This window comes from Giraffa tippelskirchi, chromosome Y, assembly GCF_054371585.1.
Source record: "Giraffa tippelskirchi isolate mGirTip1 chromosome Y, T2T-mGirTip1v1.2.pri, whole genome shotgun sequence".
NCBI classification, from domain to species: Eukaryota; Metazoa; Chordata; class Mammalia; order Artiodactyla; family Giraffidae; genus Giraffa; species Giraffa tippelskirchi.
Window position 1 is genome coordinate 11340661 of NC_137290.1, and position 22580 is coordinate 11363240.

The 22580-nt window shown below is 50.2% G+C and overlaps 1 protein-coding gene across 1 annotated transcript in view; it reads left to right on the forward strand.

The window, feature by feature from the left end:
• LOC145537701 (uncharacterized) overlaps positions 1-22248 on the forward strand; it is a 29271-nt gene extending 7023 nt beyond the window's left edge. Inside the window, exons 2-5 of the mRNA XM_081568550.1 lie at positions 11213-11726; positions 13356-13466; positions 15912-16001; positions 20963-22248. Of these exons, the coding sequence (XP_081424676.1) occupies positions 11213-11726; positions 13356-13466; positions 15912-16001; positions 20963-21032 (785 nt within the window). The 3' untranslated portion in view covers positions 21033-22248. The remainder of the gene's footprint in view (positions 1-11212; positions 11727-13355; positions 13467-15911; positions 16002-20962) is intronic.
• The last annotated feature ends 332 nt before the right edge of the window (positions 22249-22580 follow it).

Consider the following 22580-nt stretch of genomic DNA (forward strand, 5'->3'; position numbering starts at 1 on the left):
TTTTAAGGTGGTTATAGTTTTCATTTAGCTGTGATCATCCCATGTGTGCATGGCATGTTTTTTCCATGTAACCGTACACCTCACACACTGCTCTGTCCCCGGGAAGTCGTTTTCACCTTGCTGATAGCTGCAGAGTATGCCCAGAGATTTATCTGTGTGGCCCTCCCTCTGTTTGAATGTTTCATTTAGTTCTGGTTTTTCACAATTGTAAAGGATACTGTGATGAACATTTTGGTCCTTAAAATATTTTTCTAAACTTAGGAGTCTTTTAAGATTTTGCCAAAAGGGAGTTCCTGTATCAGAAGGGGATTCATTGTATGGGAAGGGGTATACTTGTCTAAGGTTCCTAATACACATCTAAGTTTTCATTCAAAAACATATCGATTTGCACCGCTGCCATTAACTCATGATGGTGCTTTTCACCTTTGCTAGTTTAACAAGAGAAGGGACATCTAATTTAATTTTATTTATTTCGTTTTTAAGGACACTGAATAGTTTCCTCTGAGCTTCTTAAGCAATTATATTTCTCCTCTTTGCATTCATTGTCTGTGTGGCTTTAATATCTTCCAATCAATTTGAGCAGTCTCTTTATATAATAAGGATATTAACTGTCTTCATTTTGGCCATAAACATTTTCCCCCAGTTTGTTTCAACAATTTTTTTCAGAAGGTTTCAATTTTTATATAGCTCAATTCTTCTGCTATCTTTTCTAAACCTACAAAATCTAACCACCTCTAAACATTAATGTTTTATTCTGCAGTTTTTATTACTTATAAAATATACTTTAACTGTTACTGAATTTACTTTGAATGTATTATGTGAAAATAAAACTGGTCTCCCATTAACTGCCGCAACATCAATTTTAATAAGTGACACATCAAGTCATAATATGTTATTTTATAATACAGTTGTATATCTGTATCATCCAAATTGTTTTGTCACCCTTTACGCATCCTAGATCTATGTTTTTAACTTGTATATCGTCTTAGGTGAGCTTTCTGTCATTGTACCTTTATTTTTTTTTTTTTTTTTTTATAAATTTATTTATTTTACTTGGGGGCTAATTACTTTACAATATTGTAATAGTTTTTGCCATACATTGACAAGAATCAGCCATGGGTTTAAAAGTGTATTTATATGTATGTGTACTTATATGAGAAAGATATGATGGTTACTCTTCTGGATGAAAAATTTGTTTACCAACTAAAAACAGCTTTTTGATGATTATTGAAGTGAACTTCACAAATCAGGAAGAATTGTCATTGTTACATTTATTAGCATCCAGGAATATGATGTTCTTTTATATATTCAAGCATTCTTATCAACTGGTAAAGCTTTGTGTTCTCAACAAAGCTTTTGTTTTTCTCATCAGTTTTCCTTAGTTATTCCCACATACTGTTGCAGTTGTAGGCTTCGTTGTGTAGGCTTTTCCTCGTTGGTTATAATTCCCCCAAACGCCAGCATCCTAGGAATGGGGTTACTATTCCTAGTGTTGCCCCGCTGCATGCACTCAAGCTAGCCAAACCCTGTGCTTCCAGAGGCAGGTGGGGGCCACAGATTCTCCGAAGGAAAATGCAGGAAAAGCATAGCATTAAGTATGTGAGCACAGGTATAGACACAACTTACAAATACCACCTCCATACCCCACGCCCAGCCTCAGTTGTGAATCTCCTCTCACTCTGGTTCCAGTGCTGGGACCAGGCCATCTGATTCTCAGGTCTCCTCCAGGGGGGACCCTGAAAGAGGGAAGAAGTACAGGACCCACTGGCATGATACCTGGCCCACTTCAGCCTTTCAGACAGAAGACTGGTTTGGATCAGTTGACCATAGGCTTCGTCGTTTGTTTACTTGGGCTTTGGTTTTTCTTGTGGGGTGGGGCAGGATTGGCCATACCACATGACCTACGGGATCTTAGTTCTCCCTACCAATTGTAGAAGCCAGCTGGTGCTCCAGAGGGTGGCGCCTCACTGGGTAGCACTGTCTCCTGCTTTCTTTTAGTTTCATTCTATTATAGAATGCAAATCAAAAATTAGATTTCCTGTTTTAAGCCACATAAAAAAAAAAAAAAAGCCAACCTGGTTCACACCAAAATTCCAGGCCTTCCTACCTGGAACTTCCGCCTAGGTCCTTTGCCTAGAAAAAAGGACCATCTCTCGCTTCAGTGGACCATCACTTAATATAAGGAGATCCAGATGTTGCAGGAGGAGAAGGAGTTGAGTGCACGTGAGGGGGTTGAATGTCATCATCGACTGAACAGACATGAGATTGAGCAAACTCTGGGAGATAGTGAAGGACAGGGAAGCCTGGCGTGCTGCAGTCCATGGGGTCGCAAAGAGTCGGACACGAATTAACAACTGAACAACAGATACAAGGGAAAACTCACAGAGTCACCTGAGGGCGCTGTGATGCCAAAGGGGCTCAAGGGTCCCGTGCTTGGTACCGAGCACTGGTCCAAAGTAGACTCCAGGTGAACTCAGGTGGGCTTTTCGGATATCCTGCTGTGTATGCCAAGCAGCACCAATGAAAATAATAGTAGTCTATAATAAGAAGAGAGAAGAGTTGTGTTTACTTATGATAGAAAAAAGTGTTGATTTCTATAAGGCAAACATGGCCAACCTGAAAGTCATCTTCCCAGATTAATCTGACAAGCTGCTCCAAGTTTTCAGCACAGTTTTATGTATTGTCAGAACAAAGGCTGCCAGAAGGCTGAGTGCTGAGGAATTGATACTTTTGAACTGTGTTGCTGGAGAAGACTCGTGAGAGTCCCTTGGATCGCAAGAAGATCAAACTAGTCAATCCTAAAGGAAATCAACCCTCAGTATTCATTGGAAGGACTGAAGCTGAATCTCCAATATTTTGGCCACCTGATGTGAACAACCGACTCTCTGGAAAAGACCCTGATGCTGGGAAAGATGGAAGGCGGGAGGAGAAGGGGGCGACAGAGGAAGAGATGGTTGGATCGCATCACCAACTTGATGGACGTGAGTTTGGGCAAACTCGGGAAGATGGTGGACAGGGAAGCCTAGTGTGCTGTGGTCCATGATGTCACAGTGAGTCAGACATAACTCAGCCACTGCAAAACAACAGAACAAAAACATTAAACGAGTCAGGCGGGTTATTTTTCTTCAGTGTTAAAAGAGAGACCAGCACATATATATCGAGTCAGTGTGGACCAGGCACCTGGGAAGGGAGTCTTCCTATCAAAGAAGAACAAACATGGTGACCCAGAATGAGGGTCCTTAATCTTTATTTTTAACATGGACACTATTTCTGGTCAAGGTGCCCTTTTCCTGAATAATTGAAGCAGATGTACAATGCATATAAGGGAGACCAAAAAGATGCTATTTTAGTTAGTTCGAGTTTGCTCAGACTCATGTCCATTGAGTCGGTGATGCCATGCAACCATCTCATCCTCTATTTTCCGCTTCTCCTCCTGCCCTCAATCTTTCCCAGCATCAGGGTCTTTTTCCAGTGAGTCAGTTCTTGGCATCACATGACCAAAGTATTGGAGCATCAGCTTCAGCGTCCGTCCTTCCAATGAATATTCAGGATTGATTTCCTTTAGGAGGGACTGGTTTGGTCTCCTTGCTGTTCAGGAGACTCTCAGGAGTCGTCTTCAGCACCATGTATCAAACCTCGGCAAATTGTTTAACCTCTGTGCCTCATTTTTCAATCTGTGAAAGGGGGAATGAAAAAATGGGTCCTGCCTCCTGGGGTGGTTGGGAGAATTAAGTGTCTCATATGCAAAAGCACTCACTTAGGCTGGTATCTGGCTCTCAGGAAGCAATATTTATTTATTTTTTGAAAGATTTTTTAAATGTGGACCATTTTTATTGATTTTTTTTTTTTACAATATTGGTTCTGTTTTATGGGGGGTTTTTTGGTCACAAGGCATGTGGGATTTTATCTCCCCGACCAGGCCTTGAACCTGCACCCCCTACATTGGAAGGGGAATTCTTAGGAAAGGATATTTAAATCCTCGTTGTCACTCTGCTGATGCAGTATCGGATTCCAGACTGAGGGGTCAAAGCGGCCAGCTTGGTGCTTCTGTTGCATGGGAGTCGGATCCGTCTTTGCCGGGGGGTGGTCCTGTGCACGGCAGGAGGTTGACCAATATCCCCTGTCTCTACCCAAAAGTGTCCCCAGATGGTGCCACAGATCCCTTTTAGGGGAGCATGGCCATCCTTGTCTGAATAACCACTGTTCTACATGAGATCCCCGTGAGTGGAGGCATGTAAACCAGAGCTGTGAGATGGCAGGATGGAAATACTGCGGGCAGTGCTCGTGGAGAGGCAGTTCCTAAAATCTCATCCTACCCCGGAAGCGATGCTTCCATGCCACTCAGCAGCCGAGCTGACGTGTCGCGTTGGCCGATGGCTCAAACCCAGGGTGTCTGCTCCTCTCCACTGCTTCAGATTGTGATGCTTCTTAAGTTATGTATTTGCTTTTGGCTGCACGGGGTCTTAGTTGCTGCATAAGGCCCTTCTCGAGCTGCAGCGAACGGGGGCTATCCTGGGGTTGCGATGTGTGGCGTTCTCATGGCAGCGGCTTCTCTGTTGCATAGCACAGGCTCCAGAGTCCACAGGCTTCAGTATTTAGAGCACACGGGCTCAGCAGTCGTGGCTGGCGCACAGGCTCAGCTGCCCTGCAGCATGTGGAATCTTCCCAGACCAGGGATCGAACCTGGGCCCCCGGCAATGGCAGGCGGATTCTTCACCACTGGACCCCCAGGGAAGTCCCCAATCATGATGTTTGCAGCATTGTTATTTATATCCATGAAGAGACCGTCCCACACAGTTCTGAGAAACACATTCACCCATTTGGAGAAAGCAGTAGAGACACAGGGTTTTACATACCAGGCACAATTCTCACAGTTACACCTGTACTAACTTTACTTAATCCTCATGATTCTCAGAGAAGGCGATGGCACCCCACTCCAGTACTCTTGCCTGGAAAATCTCATGGACGGAGGAGCCTGGCGGGCTGCAGTCCACAGGCTCTCTAAGAGTCAGGCAGGACTGAGCGACTTCACTTTCACTTTTCAATTTCATGCATTGGAGAAGGGAACGGCAACCCACTCCAGTGTTCTTGCCTGGAGAATCCCAGAGATGGGGGATCCTGGTTAGCTGCGGTCCATGAGTTGGACACGACTGAGCGCCTTAGCAGCAGCAGCAGGATGACAATTCTATGGTGGGTGAGGGGACATTGTTATTCCTACACGTTGCAGATAAAGAAACCAAAGCACAGAGAGGTTAAGCAACTTGCCTAACATCACACAGCTGGTACGTGGCTGGGCTAGGATTGAGCCTTGGAGGTGGGTATTTGACATGCACAGTGCCATTTCCTTTTCTTCTTCCCTCTGGTTGGTTAGGATCTTCCCAACCCAGGGAATGGACCCGAGTCTCTTTTGTCTTCCCGCATTGGCGGGCAGGTTCTTTACCACCACCTGAGAAGCCCTTGGCAGGTTCTTTACCACCACCTGAGAAGCCCTTGATAGTTGAGTTAACTGCCAAGTCAAGAAGTTTAAATAACAACCTGGAATTTGGGTTCTCTTGAATAGTATCAGAGAATCTGGCAGTGCTTGGTCCACCACCACCAGCTGGCAGGAGCTTGGAGTGGCCACCTCATTGCAACAGATTCCGTTTCTCCAGGGCCCCCCATCACTCCCTGTTGTATCAATTGGCTGGATTCACTAATTCACTAATAATTTGCTGGATGTCTTTGCCCAGACTCTGCAGATATTAGATTTTCAGACTTCCAGGGACGACAAATCACGCATGTGTGGTTTTGTCTGTCTGTTTCTTTTTGTTTGTTCTTTAGGAGCCTAGCCATACTCATCTTTAATTCAGCCCTGCCTATGTTACAGAGGATGGCTGATTTCAGTTTCCTTTTTGTGTGTGTGTGTGGGCATGCTGAGAGGCCTCCGACTTTTTAAGACCTCGAGGACTGTAGCCACCAGGCTCCCCTGTCCAGGGGATTCTCCAGGCGAGAATACTGGAGTGGGTTACGATTTCCTCCTCCAGGATTCTTCCCGACCCAGCGATCAAACTTGTATCTCCTGCACTGGCAGGCAGATGCTTTACCACTGGGCCACATGGGTAGCCCCAGGACAGGGGAGGGATCCAGAAACTCAGCGTCACAGGCCTCACATTTTCCTTGTGGCTTTTGGAAATAAAGAAGTTTTCACATATTGAGATCTAGGGAAGCCATTCTGGCTCATACATGGGTTAACCTGATACTACATCAGCAGAATGATAACGAGGATTTAAATATCGTTTCTTAAGACTGCCCCTTCCAATGCAGGGGTGCAGGTTCAATCACTGTTTGGGGAGATAAAATCCCACATGCGTTGTTCCAAAAAAAAAAAAAAAAAAAAAAACAATAAAAGAGAACTAATATTGCAAAACAAATTCAATAAAAAATTTAAAAAAATGGTCCACATTTTAAAAAATGTTTAAAAGATAAATATTTGTTCTTGAAAGCCAGATACCAACCTGAGTGAGTTCTTTTGCACATGACACACTTAATTCTCCCAACCACCCCAGGAGGCAGGACCCATTTTATCGTTCCTCCTTTCACAGATAGAAAAACTGAGGCACAGAGGTTGAACAATTTGCCGAGGTCTCATACATGGTGTTGAAGACGACTCCTGAGAGTCCCCTGAACACAAGGAGACAAAACCAGTCTATGCTAAAGGAAATCAACCCTGAATATTCATGGGAAGGACTGATGCTGAAGCTGATGCTCCAATACTTTGGACACCTGATGGGAAGAACTGACTCACTGGAAAAGACCCTGATGCTGGGAAAGATTGAGGGCGGGAGGAGAAGGGGACAGCAGAGGATGAGATGGTTGGATGGCATCACCGACTCAGTGGACATAAGTTTGAGCAAACTCAAACTCACTAAAATAGCATCTTTTTGGCCTCCCTTATGTGCATTGCACCGACTCGATGGACATGGGTTTGGGTGGACTCTGGGAGTTAGTGATGGACAGGGAGGCCTGGCGTGCTGCAATTCATGGGGTCGCAAAGAGTCGGACACGACTGAGCGACTGAACTGAACTGAACTGATACGCATTGTACATCTGCTTCAATTATTTAGGAAAAGGGCACCTTTTAGGAAAAGGGACCTTTTTCCTAAAAGGTGCCTGGGGACCACAAGGACAAAAGCGGGGAAGGAGCGGCTCACAACCCCCGAACACCCCCACTCCACACGGTTTCTCAGATCGAGCGGTTAAAACTGCCTGAAACAAGTTTGTTGTTATCAGGGTTGGAGGACTGGAAATTCTGGCCTCACACCCACTCTGTGAGCCTAACGTCCTGGCATCACTGTCTCCCTGGCGGGGGGTTCCCCCTGGGCCCCCACCCTCATCCCTCCCCTCCCCTACCTTGTCCCTGCCCGGGCCCAGGTCTTCCAGGAGGCCAGAAGTGGGGTTGACAGGGGAAAACCATGTTATACTGCCAAGCTTCGGAGACACAAGGGCCTGGATGCCTGGGGGTGGGGATAGGAAGGGCCGGGGGCTGGGGTCCCACACTGCAGAATCACCAAATGCACAGTGACCCCCAGGCACGCGGTCACCCCTCTCCCAAACACCCACACACTCACTGCTGCTCACAATGGCCGACTCACAAAACCCCCAAGATGGTGGCAAATGACACTCTTTTGGATTGGGCACACACTTGCCGAAACACACCCCGCCTGGCCTGTGTGTTGAAGCTGGTCCTTACCCTTAAGGATGGACTCTCATCAGACCTTAAACAAATGGATTCCCAGCACAAAAACTGAGAAATGCTGTGGGCATTAGGGTAGCTGGCACTTTGGGACTATTACGAATGGACCTGTTAGGAACATTCTTTATACATGTGCAGGTATATATGTAAGGTTTACATATATATATATGTGTGTGTGTGTGTATATATGATTCATTGGAAACACTGATGCTGAAGCTGAAACTCCAATACTTTGGCCACATGATGTGAATAACTGACTCATTTGAAAAGACCCTGATGCTGGGAAAGATTGAAAGTGGGAGGAGAATGGGATGACAGAGGATGAGATGGTTGGATGGCATCATCAACTGGATGGACGTGACTTTGAGTCAACCCTGGGAGTTGGTGGTGGACTGGGAGGCCTGGCGTGCTACAGTCTGTGGGGTTGCGAAGAGCTGGAGATGCCTGAGTGACTGGATTCAACTGAACGGATATATACATGAGTTAACCTATAGATTTGCAGGCAGATTCTTTGTTGTCTGAGATATGAGGGAAGCCTATATATACTGGCAAGCTGCAGTCCATAGGGTCACAAAGAGCAGACACTGCCGAAGCAACAGCACATATATATATATATATATATATATATATATATATAAAATGAGTTCATTTCTGTTTTTGCTTTATAGAAGTATAGTGGATTTACGGTGTTGTATTAGTTTTTGGGGCAGAGCAAAGTGATTCAGATAGAAGTATGTAGGATTTTTCAGATTGGTTTTCATTACAGGATACTAGATAGAGCTCCCTGGGCTATGCAGCAGGACCTTATGTATTTTTGTATATAGCAGTTTGTATCTGCTAATCCCAAAGGCCTAATTTATCCCTTCCCCAATCCCTTTCCCTTTCAGTAAGTATAAGTGTGTTTCCTATGTCTGCGAGTCTGTTTCTGTTTCCTAAATCCATTTGTATGAATTTCCATCTATAAGTTATATCATAAGGTATTTGTCTTTCTCTGCCTGTCTTCACTCGGTATGATAATCTCTAGGTCTATCCATGTTGCTGCAAATGGCATAATTTCATTCTTTTTGATGGCTTAGTGATACCGAAGCGACAGCACGTGTATATACATGAGTTAATTTTTGGTTTTGTTTTATAGAAGTATAGTGGATTTACGACAATGTTGTATTAGTTTCTGGTGCACAGCAAAGTGATTCGGATAGAAATATGAATGTTCAGATTGGTTTTCATTACAGGATATCAGATAGAGCTCCCTGGACTATGCAGCAGGACCTTATGTATTTTTGTATATAGCAGTTTGTATCTGCTAATCCCAAAGGCCTAATTTATCCCTTCCCCAACCCCTTTCCCTTTCAGTAAGTATAAGTGTGTTTCCTATGTCTGCAAATCTGTTTCTGTTTCTTCTAAGTTCATTTTTATGAGATTCCATCTATATAAGTTATTTGTCTTTCTCTGCCTGACTTCACTCGGTATGATAATCTCGAGGTCTATCCATGTTGCTGCAAATGGCATAATTTCATTCTTTTTGATGGCTTAGTGATACTCCGTTGTGTATATGTACCACATCTTCTTCATCCGTTCATCTGCTGATGGACCCTGAGGTTTCTTCCATGTCTTGGCTGTTGTAAACAGTGCTGCTCTGAACATAGGGATGCGTGGAACTTTTCCAAGTAGAGTTTTCTTCAGAAACATGTCTGGGAGTGGGATTGCTGGCTCATACGATAGCTTTATTTTTAGTTTGTAAGGAACCTCCACACTGTTCTCTAGAGTGACGGCACCAGTTTATATTCCCACCAACAGTGTGAGAGGTGTCGTGAAACATCTTCGTACACACCCTCTGTTAGCTTAATACACATTTCTACTGGGAATATACCCAAGAATGGGGTTGTTGGGGTTGGACGTGCATATGTGCCGTTATGCCAGCCACCAGTTTTCTCTTCTAAAGAGCAGCACCAATTCACACTTCCATAACAATGCACAAGAGTTCCAGGGGTTTCACCGCCTCACCGACTCTCCTGCTTTTCCTTTAATCAGTCGGAAGGATATGTGCTTGTACCCCTGGAATCTGGTTTTTGAAGGCAAAACTTTTGAAAGAAATTTCTCAAGATGAATAGATTATAAATATCCACAAAATTAAAACTTCAAAAGTAGAAGGTAGAGAGAGAGAGGCTTTTTGTTTGTTTGTTTTAATGAATACACCTTGTTACGACTTGGGATTCTCGTGAAATGCATGTATTATCTTAAAGAGAAAACTCGCTCTATAATCTTCTAAATTGTTGAAGTGCTGAAGCTCACCTGGGTGATCATTTGACTTCTCAGAAATGAGTGGGTGCTTTCCTAAGTAACAGAGGGCTGGAAACTGGTGATAATCTTAAAGTCAGCCAGCACCAAAGAACTGTCATAAATATCTCATAAGCGGTGAAGTCAACAATACCTGCATGCAAGGAAGAACTGGAAAAGATGCTGATTGAATCAACAACAGAAAAACCCTGGGGGAAGGGCACTGCAGGGGGAGGAAACAGCCAGTGCAAAGGCCCTGAATCAGGGTTTCTGTTGCTTGCCACCAAAGGAGTCTGATACAGAGGCTTGTTGTTGTTTAACTGCTAAGTCCTGTTGGCACAGTCTCTAGAGTCAGCCTCCTTGGATTGGAATACTGGCTTGGCTCCTTATGATCTGTGTGACCTGAAGCAAGCGACAGGAACTCTGTGCCTCTGTTCTCTTATCTCAGAAAGAGACAGAATAACAGAATTGGCCACGTGGTCGTGAGCATTAAGGGGATCGACATGTGTAAAGACACTGGGTTGGTGCCTACTGCATGGTCAATACCCAAGATAACTTCCTCATTCTAATTATCTGCATATCAAAAAAGAGGGGAGGAGATTCTGGTCCATGGAGGAGAAATACATCTTGGGGGTTTGAGAGTAGGCCACTGTGAGCAGCAGTGAGTGTGCGGGTGTGCCTTGGGGGTAACTGTGTATCTGAAGTAGGCACAGGGCAGGCCCCCAGGTCCCAGACATCAGTGCCACCCCCCCGACCCCCAGGCATCCAGACCCTTGGGTCTCCGCGGCTCGACAGTATAACACGGTTCTTGGTGCTTCCCTGTCAACCCCACCTGCCTCCTGGAAGACCTGGGCCCGGCAGTATAACACGGTTCTTGGTTCTTCCCTGTCAACCCCACCTGCCTCCTGGAAGACCTGGGCCCAGGCTGGGTCGAGGTCGGGGAGGGGAAGGGGCGCTGGGGGCGGGGGGCCCAGGTGGACCCCCCGCCAGGGAGACAATATTCCAGGGACGCTGGGCTCACAGAGCAGGTATGAGAGCAACATTTCCAACCCTCCAACCCTGGTAATAAAACCACAGCCAGCACTAGCACTTGCTGTCTGTTTTGGGCACTGTTGTACCCACCCGATCTGAGTCCCTGTGGGCCCGGGCGGGGTCGTTGGTCTGGAGCCGCTCCTTCCGTGCTTTTGTCCAGGGTGTCCCCAGGCGGGTTTTCCGGGAACCCACCGCCCTCACCGCCTCCGCGGGACGCCAGGAAGCGGCCCGGGGCCGGCCCGCCCCGACTCTGTGCCTCTGGGCAGCCCAGAGCCGAGTCGCTGCCGGGGCTCCGAAGGGTCTGCGCCGTCCGGGCGAGTGTGCAGTGCGGAGCGGCGGGCAAAGGGCGGCGGGCGGCGGGCCGCGGGCTGGCGCTGCGGGGTCGCCGCGGGGAGGGCGGAGGCGGCCCGCCCGGAGGTGCGGGTGCGTTCCGGCGGCGGGGCGCTGGCGCGCGCGCCGAGGAGCCCCCCGAGGAGCCCGCGGCTCCCCGAGGGCGGCCGCAGTCCTCAGACCCTTCTGAGGCGCGAGGCGGGCGATTCGTGGTCCGAGGGCTCCTCGGGCCGCCGGGAAGAGAGCAGGCTGGAGGGCAGCGAGGAGGACTGGGCCTTGTGGGTGAAGGCCTGGCTGGGCCTCCTCCCTGGGCAGGTGCAGGAGGAGCAGGCGCCCGGCCCGAAGACGCCAGGAGGTAGGAGCGCGGGTCTGCGGGCCGCGCGGCTCCCGTGGGGGACGAGGCTGTCTGGGAGGCGGCAGGGCCGGGGCCTCCTTCCGGAACGGCCGGAGGCAGCTCAGGAGGCTGACTCGGGGGAGCCTAGACGGGGGCCTGGGGGAGTGCGGAGGGGCGTGCAACCCCTCCGGAGCCTTTCGGGGGCACCAGAGCAAGCTGGCGAGAATCGTGCTTGCTGGAGCGTTATGGAGCCTCGTGTGTCTCCGCGCCCGCGCCTGCGGCCGGCGGGTGCCTGGAGCGCGCCGGGGACGCGCATCTGAGGGGGGCGACCTCTAGGGGAGACCGGGCGTCGGCCCCCGGGTCCAGCCCTAGGCGATCCTGTGTCTGGAGGCCGATTCCGGCTTTGCAAACGTGTGTGCCAAGGCGTCTGTGTCTTTATGTCCCCGTGTCCAAAGTGTCTGTTTGAAAATAGGTGTTTCTGCAAGTCCGTACATGCATGTGTCTGTGTGTGTATCTGCCCGGATTGTCTGCTCTTTCAAGCTCCACGAACCTAAACCTGAACGTTTGTGTGTGTGGATCTGTGAGCGGGTCTTAGCGTTTCCAAAAGGCCCGCGAGCTGAAGGGGTGACTCTGATTTTCCAGGAATGTCTGTGACTGCGGTGTGGGTGTGGGTATGTGTGTGTCCGTGTGCACGGCTGGGTGTCTCCGAGGGTGTCTGAGAGAGACACGCCAGGGTTTCTCTCTGCTTATCTGTGTGATTTGATTTCCTAGTAGGTTTCACTGTTTACCAAACCTGTAAGTCCAAAGGAGTGATTGTGAGGTTTTAAAACACCATCTGGAGAGAGTGTAAAGGCGAGTGAACCTGCTGGCAGGGGTGGGGGTGGTCTGAGAGGGGAGGCCTCTGGGGGATGGGTCCCCAGGTGAGACTGGGGGTTGAGCCTGGGGTGTCAGACAGAGGTGGTCTGGGTGTCCCATAGAGTGTCCTTTCAGATTGAATTGTGCAAATATGTGTGTCCTGAGTGTGTGTGCCTGGAAGTGCCCAGTATTTGAAGCTGTGTGTATCTGCACGTCTGTGTGTGTGTGTGTGTGTGCGCGCACGCGTGCCTGAGCGTTCCTGAACCTCACAATGTGTTACTGCCCATTTGCGTGTGTTTCAGGATCTACAAGTGCAAAGTGTGTCTTTATTTGCACACGTGGGACTCTGGGGCCAGGGGTGTGGCTGGGAGTTGTTGAGAGTGTCCCCCTGTGAGTCCCGAGCAGGGGGTCAGCTCGCGGGAGGGAGTCACTGTGTGTCTGTAATCCTGCAGGACCCCCACCCCTGGGTCTCTGAAGCTTGAGCCTCTGTGCCTTTCCCAGGAAGGCCTGGCCCCACAGTGGGGTAGGCGCGCTGGGCGAGGGGCCAGGCACTGAGGTCCAGTAGGGACAGCTCATAGGAGGGACAGTGATGCTGGCAGGCTGGGGGTCTTCCTGGAGGAAGAGGCTCGGGACCCTCCCCACGAATAATGGAATTGCGGTGAACATTCCGACGCCTGTGCGGGTGTCAGAGACCCTGTTAACCTCTTGACTTAATATCTGGGGGTTGGGGCGGGGACGGGGGCCTTGTGTGACTGGGCTATCCAGCCGCATTCATTCTCTCGCGTTTGTCCACAGGCTCCGCGGGCATCCCCAGAGCCAGCCCTGTCCGGGCGTCAAGCAAAGGCACTGGGACCCATCCCGTCTACGCCCAGGGTGGAAGACCCAGGTCGCAATGATAGTCTCGAGGTCAGTTCCTTGGCCACGGTCCTGAAGGGTCTCCAACTTTCATGTTCAGGCAGGATGGTGCTGCGGGGTCTCCGCGGGGAGCATGGGGTAGGGGCACCCGGGGAGGATGTGCGGGGGCCTCCTGGGGAGTGGGGTGCAGGGGCGCGACCTGGGGGCCACTGAGACCCAATGGGGAGGGTGGTGGCGCCCCTTGAGGAACCAGGCCTCCCTGAGGGCCATCTCACCTTCTGAGCCTCCCGGCCCCTCCCAAGTCTGAGTGTTTCTGGGGTCACCAGGAGGAGCCACGACTGCAGTGGTCAGAGGAGGCTGGGGTATCTGCAAGAGGGGATGGCGGTGACCACCCGCAGGACAGTGGAGGGGGAGCTGGGTCCTGGTCCCCAGGTTTTAGGGAGCGCAAGGGACAGACCTGTGGACTTGTTAGTTTGGGGGAGGAGGCGGGACTTTGTGCAGGACACAGGAGAGATCAGGTGGGAATCACGGGTCCAGGCACAGCCCTGACCAAAGAGAAGATTGAGAAATTGTCTCTGGGGGGAGGCTGTTGGGACAAATAGGGACAGAGAAACTTCTGGAGGCATATGGAGGTCCTCGGAGGATGGCTGTGATGATGTGCTGCTAACTACAGCCGTCGGAAATGGGCTTGGCGACCTCCAGGGACTTTGGGGGTCGTGTCTGGTTTTGGGGGTCAGGGTGCCTCTCTGAGGGGCAGCCTCTGGGGGAGGGGCCAGGCCCGGGTGGGCTGGGGTCAGTGGGCGGGGACGGTGGGCACAGGGCAGCTTGTGTCAGAGGGGCGGCCTCCGGGGGAGGCGCCGGGGCTGGGGGGCCAGGCTCAGCCAGAGGGGACGGTGGGCACACAGCTCTTATGTCTTCCCCTCTGGGGCTGCAGGGCAGTGTGTCTGCCTGCGGCTCTCGGTTCTTTCCAATAAACTTCTGGGTGCACCTGGTGCCCCAGATGCTTGGAGCACGTCATGGAGAGCCAGAGTGCGTGAGAGGACCCGAGGGGGTCTCCCATTCCTGGGGAGTTGTCCCAGCTCTGAGGGTCCTGGAGGGCTGCCCCAGTTCTGAAGCCCACATGCCCTACTGACCAGCACCTTGTCCCTGTGCCTCAGCTGCTTGGTGACCCAGGGGCCTTTTCCCTCCCGCAGGGTTTCTCTCCCCCAGACAACCTGGCCCAGAACGAGGCCCTGGACTGATGAGGGAGAGATCAGAGGTCAGAGGTCAGGCTGGAGGGTCCCAGGGTTAGAGACAGTGATCCAGGGAAGGTGCGTGGGAGACGTTGGGGGGGAGGCCTCCTGACCCACCCCCGCCACCAACAGCGATAGAGTTGGATCCGACACGGGACTGCCTGAGTCTGGGTCAGACTGTGTTCTCAAACTTGACATGCATTTAATTCTATGTAATCCTCACGTTTCATCATTCTGCTCATTTTGTGGATGGGAAAGCTGACAGCACAAGAAGTTAAATACCCCCAAACTGGGGCATCCCAGGTAAAACACATGATAAATACTTAAATAGAAATTTCAGGTGAAGAATGAATTACCTTTTAGTACAAGTACATCGAACGTAGTCCATGGGACATGCCAATACTGAAACACAGTTTAGCAGAATAAACACAAAATGAATTTTTATGTCATGTAGGACACGACCCATGCAGTGTTTGGAGATAGTTATTCTAAAAAACGATCTGTGTGTCTGAAACTCAAATCTCAGTGTGCTGTGCTTTCTTGTGCTGTTGGTAAACCTTGAGCTCTCTCAGCTAGTGACTGGCAGGCTGGAATCCCCCCAGTTCTCACCCCCAGACACGCTGGCCCAAGTCCTGCCCAGGGCAATGCTGGCCGGAGGTGAGGACCCCACACTGAGCCTGTGCAGAGAAGCCTCCCTGCAGGGCCGGCCCCTCCCCCGGGCTGTGCTGGGGGGTCTGGGGCTCAGCCCCTCCCATTGACCACAGTCCTGATGTGGACCTGGATGGCCCCGAGGACAGGGAGGGGAGGGCCTGTCTGAACCCCTCGGTCAGACTGCCTGGTAGCCCTGGGAAGGAGCTGAAAGACAGCCCTGGGAATGCCCCAGGAGTGCAATTACTGAGTGCCTGCTGTATGCCAGACTCCTGAGGCCCTTTTGATTCCCACTTAGCCAAGCTGCAGCTTCCTGTCCCCAGCACTTTATGTCACAGGTTTTCTAGTTTTAGAGGGGGTAAGTCCCAGGTACCACAAGCCCTGCCCCTGTCCTTGCCAGGCTCCATGACAACCGGTCTCCCCAGATCACATGCTGGGCTTTGGACAGAACCAGGAGGGAGGCATTGTCAACACGTCCCCTTGGTTCCTTGGATGTTGGGGACCTGGAGACATGCGGAGGGGATGGAGCTGTCTGAGTGCACCTGACCTCTGGGTTCACACCCGGGCCCCCTGGCTCTGCCACCCAGGCACTGACTGCTGTCTCTCCTGTTCACAGGGAGCAGCAGTGGAGTCACCATGCTGCCTCTGAACACCAGCAGGGGCCAGGAAAGGGAGGAGGTGCAGACCAGGCCTCCACAGAGACGAGGTGAGACACACGTGGGGCGGAAACTGTGGGCAGGCAGGAGTGGGGAGGGCCTCAGGGAAAGGCTGATGGGGAAGGGATGACCCTGAAGACTGGCCCCAACCCCAAGTATCTCCCACTGGCTCCTCTTAAGGAGGGGGGGGCCTGGGGACACCCAGTCATTGTAGCTGACGTGATGATGGTACGCCAGATATTGCCGGAATCCACCATGTCTTTCCCCCCGTATTTTATCAAATCTGTCGGAGCCTATAACCATCACACAAAACAACAGGCCTGGCTCTCCGTCGCTCAGCTTTGTAGTTCCTTCCCCAGACATAGCTACTTTCTAGCTCCTTGTCCAGCTTTCTAGAATGTTCTATGCTCACTCATGGAGAAAAGGATGTGTATGTATCTGTTACTGTGTATTTATGTCTGATATACGGGTGCATACTACACATGCAACTTTCATTCATACTGGGTCTTGTTTCATTTAGTTCTGATCTGACACTGAGAATCTTCCAGTCACAGTCCCAAGTCTTTCCACACATCCAGTCACACATGCTTCACAGTGAGGGAGGGACAGGAATTACCGCCTTTTCAGATGGGAAATCTGAAGGGTGACAAGTGTGAATCATCAGCTCACAGTGGGATCGGAACCCTGGCCATCTGGCCTGGGGGTCTTTGACCTTAAGCACTGTGTCCCCTGTCCATCTGGAGGGCTCTCCCCCTCAGGATGCCTGGTTTTTGTTCCAGCTGCCTGGGATTCTACAGTCTCTCTGTGCTATGTGTGTGTGCTCAGTTGCTTCGGTCATGTCCGACTCTTTGCTGCCCTTCAGACTGTAACCCTGCCAAGGTCCTCTGTCCATGGAATCCTCCAGGCAAGAATACTGGGGTGGGTTCCCATTTCCTTCTCCCAGGGATCTTCCTGGATCCAGGGATTGAACCCAGGTCTCCTGTGTCTCCTGCACTGGCAGGCAGATTCTTTATCACTGAGCCATCAGGGAAGCTTAACCAGGTTCGTGCAGGTGGCCATTTGGGTTATTCCCAGTGTTTGATGATGACAATATATGCAAGTAGAAACAGGACTCTACTTGGGTCACATTACACAGGGGAGTGGATCCAGGACCATATGTTTAGAAAGGGAGATGGCAGTGTCCGAGGGGACGTTTGCACAGGTGGCCTGGATGCTCCTCCAGAGAGAGGCCAGGAGTGGAGGAGTGTGTAAGGAAATAGATGGATTTGTGCGCAGCTTTGAAATAACAGGAACTTTGACTCCAAAATTGACATGTCTGTCTTCTTCGAGGAAACTCTAGTGTTTTCTGGAGAGACGTGCCCCACTGGCACCTGCATATCAGCTGTGCCTTCCTCCTGGGCATGGGAGCCCCAGGGCGTCACTATCTCCAGAGCTCCTGTTGTCTAACTCTAGCCTCTCCACTCACTGACAAGCCCTGTCTGTTCCCTGGGGACCTTCAGGATGCAACTTCATGCATCTCTGCAGGCACTGCTGTGCAAACTCCCACAAGGGTCCTAAGCTCTCTGTTTCCTTATTGCTAAGTTGGAGGAATATAGTGCCCATCTCAGAGAGTTATTATGAACAGCCAAACAAGCTAATGCCTGCAAAACACTTAAAAGCACACCTGACACATAACAGGTACTCCACAGGTATTAGGCGTCTTCACTGGTTTCCTGATGAGCATCTTATTATTATCGAGTTTCTCAAGCCTCAGCGGGCGAGATAGCCTCATGCCTCTTTCTTCCTCGCTCAGCCCTGCCTTTTGAGAGCACTACCGGTCGGCAAAGGGGGCCCACCGGAAAGAACGCAAGAGTGTCAGCCAAACGGGCGCCGACGTGTGGCATGGTGGGTCTAGTTGTTTTCTCCTTTGCCCAGAGAACCCTGGGCCTGAGAGGTCAGGCTTATCGGCCAGCCTCTCCGCCCAGCAGAGACCCTTGGGTGCCTGGGTGCCCTGTGCCCCTCCGCCGTCCCAGATGGGACCCCTTCCTGTGGAGGGGATGGTTTTCCTTGAGGGTGCTGCCCTCTTTCCTGCCTCCTTCTCTTTGTTGATTCCAACCTCTGCTCCTGTGTCACCTCCTTCATGAAGCCGCCCTTGACACTGCCTCCCCGATGCCTTGCCTTGCTGAGTTTCTTCAGCACTATTACTGCTACTTGAGATTACACTGTGTATCTATTTGCTCCTAATCTGTCTCCCTTAGGAGAGTAGTTCAGGGGGAGGATGCCAGCAGGAACCCCCGTGTTGTTCAGTGACACATCCCCTGTCTAGATCAGGTGTAACCGGTGTCAGGCTCTGTATACACACGGGCTGATTAAATGAAGGAATGAATTCGGGAACGGTCCCTCCTGTGGAGGCAAGCATGGCCTTGTCTACCTGGGTACCATTCTTCTTTTTCCTACTAACCACTTTGACTTTTCCGGGGAGACCACGTGTCTCCATGCTCTTTGGATGGATCTGATCCCATCCTCAGACCTGCTCCAGGTCCGCCCCGACCAATCAGAGCCGGCGGTGCCAAGGTTCCCTGTGATTGTACCTGGGCTGGGCACGTGACTCACCCTTGGCCAACGAGGCATCTGCTCTGTCTCTGGGCTTCTTAACAGGCCAGAAGGGAGCCTGGAGGGACCCTGGTGAGAACCAGGGGCAGCCGTGAGGAGGGGTGAGGGGAGGCCCTGTGTCACATGCCTGCGAGAATGTCTTTCCTATTAGTGCCTGTAGCACTCCTGGGAAGGACTCCTTAGAAATCACATTGGAAAAGAACGTGAGAGTCACAGACGGTGTAAAGATCACCCAAATTCGCCAATTGCTAACATTTTCTCTGTTTGTGTATTTTCTTTAACAAAATGTAATATATATGTATATTTATTGCAGTATATCTACACATAATATACCTAAGTGTGTATCGCCTGAGAAATGCAATACTCTGTTATTTAAGGGTGGGGCTATGGTCACCTTCCTGCATTCAGCCCTGACACACACTTCATCTTATCCCTGTATCGGTTTTGATATTAATAATATGCTCCATACTGTCCATTTGGCATTCTTTTCCCTCCAACACTAGGTCTAGTTGTGTATGCAGGGGTTGTACTTAGTAACGTATCTGTAGTTTTGTTTACGCTAGACAGTCTCCTAAGCCTTGTTTGCCTTTTATGAAGGCATTTTGAAGTCCAGAGTCACCCCCATCCCATATTGTGGTTTATTGGTTGCATTTTTGGCCATCTCCCTATGAATGAAATTCAGGATAAGCTCTGATCTCTGGAGCACCACCTATGTGATGCCGTGTCCTTCTCAGAACATCACATTTTGATGCACATGAGGTCTGTGCGCCATCACTGGTGATGTGAATTTTGAGCCATTGGGCCAAGATGCTTGTCCCAGTTCTTTGCTGAATAATATCTGACTTTCCCCTATTTAATAGGGACTCATTGGAGAGACACTTGTAGATGCACTAAATAACCTAGAAGCAGAGAGAATTCTGACTGTGCCTTCCAGGCCCTTGCTCACCTGTGTCCTCCACAGAACCAGTCATGAACTGAGGTGATGCAGGACCCTAATGGCCCCAGGCCAAGTCAGCTGACCATGGGAATGCAATGGGAAGGCGATCCCTCCCTTTCCCCAAACCTGGAGAACACAAGGAAGGGATGAGGTGGTGATTCTCCTCCAGAGGCGGTTTGCCCCTCAGGGGACGCCTTCAATGTCTGGAAACATTTTTGTTTGTGACAATTGAAGGGGTCGTGCTAATGGCATCCAGTGACCAGGAATGCTGCTTAGCATTTCTGCAATGCTCAGGACACCCCTGCCCCACCCATCGCAAGAAGGATCTGGACCCCAAATGTCCCAAGTGGGAAGGGCTGATAACCTGGGAACAGGAGAAGGACAGTTCTGCAGAGGTGAGGGCACCGTGTGGAGGGAACACTGTCCTGCCCACCCCAAGCCTCCCAGCTGGCATCCCAGCCCTCTGAGGCTAAGGGCCCCAACTCCAGGGTCTCAGCGCTGGGTTCAAACCCAGCTTCAGCCACTACCAGCTGTGGGACCCGGGACCAGTTCCTGAACTCCTCTGTGGCTCAGTTTCCTCATTTGTGAAACAGGGCAGTAGGAACCCCACATGGGATTACTAGGGCAATGAAATGAGTTCACATCTGTGCCACGCTTACCTGGAAAAATGGGCTTCCCAGGTGGTGCCAGTGGTAAAGAACCCATCTGCCAGTACAGGAGACACAGGTTTGATCCCTGGGTTGGGAGGATCCCCTGGAGGAGGGCATGGCAACCCGCTCCCGTATCCTTGCCTGGAGAATCAAGAAGGTTATGTACTCACTTCTAATCCTGAGTGCCGCATGCTCCCAACCTATTCGTCTGATCAAATGTCAGAGTGGGAACGCTTACCAGGGCCTCCCTACCCCTATTTCCTCATCTGCAGGATGGAGAAATAAGATCAGAGGCCACCTCGTGAGGATTAAATGGGACCTGACATGTCATTCAGGCTGAAGCGTCCTAAACGCTCAAAAACCGCGGGATGGAAATAGTAGTCCTCCCAGAAATTACTACAGCTTCAATACTGCCAGCACTGTGGGTGAAGCTTTCTGTTGGGAAGAAGTGTTTAATTTTTTAGGAAAGCAGATGGTTTTAAGAAAATCAGCAAAGCAAACATTGTCACAGCTGAGGGTTTTCCAGCTCTCACAAAGCGGCAAACTTTGTTACATTTAATGATCCATTTTTGGATTACTTTGTTCAGTCCTTATGCACCTCTGTGAGGGATCGGTTACTTATAGTCCATTATACAGAAATGCAAACTGCGGCCAGGGAAGGTCAGGTTATCTGCCTCAGGATCCCCAGCTGTACTGGGCGAAGAAGGAGTTCAACCCCAGGTGGGTCGCCCCTGAAGTCCATGCTCAGCTCCTCAAACTAAGCGGGGGGGCCCTCTCCCCCTGGGCACTAAAGTTCTTCTCTCTCCTCTCTGTGGTCTTTCTTTCCTTCCAGCTGGGTTTTTGCTTCACCTTCTACATGGATTCGAGCGACTCCGAGTTTGACTCACAACCTTCTCCTGTAAGTTTGAGAGCTGGCCCGAAGTACACCTCCCCTTCGAAGCCTCGTGCAAAGTATCAGGAGATCCAGGCCTGGGAGTGTCCCCTTGCGGTCTCAACGTCCTCTACATCTCCTGAAACCTGAGGTCCCCCCGGCCTCCCGCTCCAGGCCACCCGCATGCCCCTCTATCATGCATGCTGGGCTACTGTCATGTGAAACCCCCAATATGGCGGCTTCAATGAACCCAACTTGCTGTCTCTCCCAAGGCTGTGGTCTGTGTGTGAACTCCCAGGGCTGGGGCGGTGCAGCTCTGTGGAGTTGGGCAGCCAGGGTCCTTTGACCTTGGTGCTCTGTGCCACGTGTCTGGAGGGGGCTCACCCCCTACACTCAGTCCAGCTTCTGGTTCCAGGGAAAGTAGGGGGATGAGAAGAGGGGAAGACATGCTTCAGTCCTTCAAAGGGCGACTCCTACAAGAAACCCAGATCACTGTTCCTCACCTCTCATTGGCCAGAGCGGGTCACATGGCGACATGCAGTTGTAACGGATGCTGGGAAGTGTAGTCCCTAGCTGGGCAATCCTGTGTCACCTAATAGCTGCCATCACTAGAGGAAAGTTGTGTCTGTACTTAGTGCAACTCCGCGACCCCGTGGACTGTAGCCCACCAGGCTCCTCTGTCCATGGGTTTTTCCAGGCAACAATAGTAGAGTGGGCTGCCATCCCCTTCTCCAGGGGATCTTCCCGACCCAGGGATTGGACCTGCATCTCTTGTGTCTCCTGCATTGCAGGCAGATTCTTTACCCACTGAGCCATCAGGGAAGCCCTTTTATAGCAAAGGAGAATGGCTATGGTTTCCACCACTGACGAGATCTGTTATGTTTCATGTTTATGTTGATCTGTTATGATTTATCCCCAGCCACCAGGCTGTGCTGAATCCAGGAGTGAATAAAGTTATTCTTTAGTTCTTTATCTCTCTCCCACTGACTAGGATCTCCTCCCGTTTTACACAGATATTTAGAATATCCTTGTGGCTTTTGGAAATAAAGAAGTTTTCACATATTGAGATGTAGGAAAGCCATTCCGGCTCATACATGGGTTAACCTGATACTGCATCGGCAGAATGATAACGAGGATTTAAATATTGTTTCCTAAGACTTCGCCTTCCAGTGCAGGGGTGCAGGTTCAACCTCTGGTCAGGGAGATAAAATCCCACATGCCTTGTGATAAAAAAAAAAAAAACAAAACACCATAAAACATAACCAATATTGTAAAACAAATTCAATAAAAAAATTAAAAGATGGTCCACACTGTAAAAAATCTTTAAAAGATAAACAATTGGTTCTTGAAAGCCAGATACCAACCCGAGTGAGTTATTTTGCATATGACACACTTAATTCTCCCAATTGCCCCAGGAGGCAGGACCCATTTTATCATTCCCCCTTTCACAGATAGAAAAACTGAGGCACAGAGGTTAAACAATTTGCCAAGGTCTCATACATGGTGCTGAAGAAGACTCCTGAGAGTCCCCTGAACAGCAAGGAGACCAAACCAGTCCCTCCTAAAGGAAATCAACCCT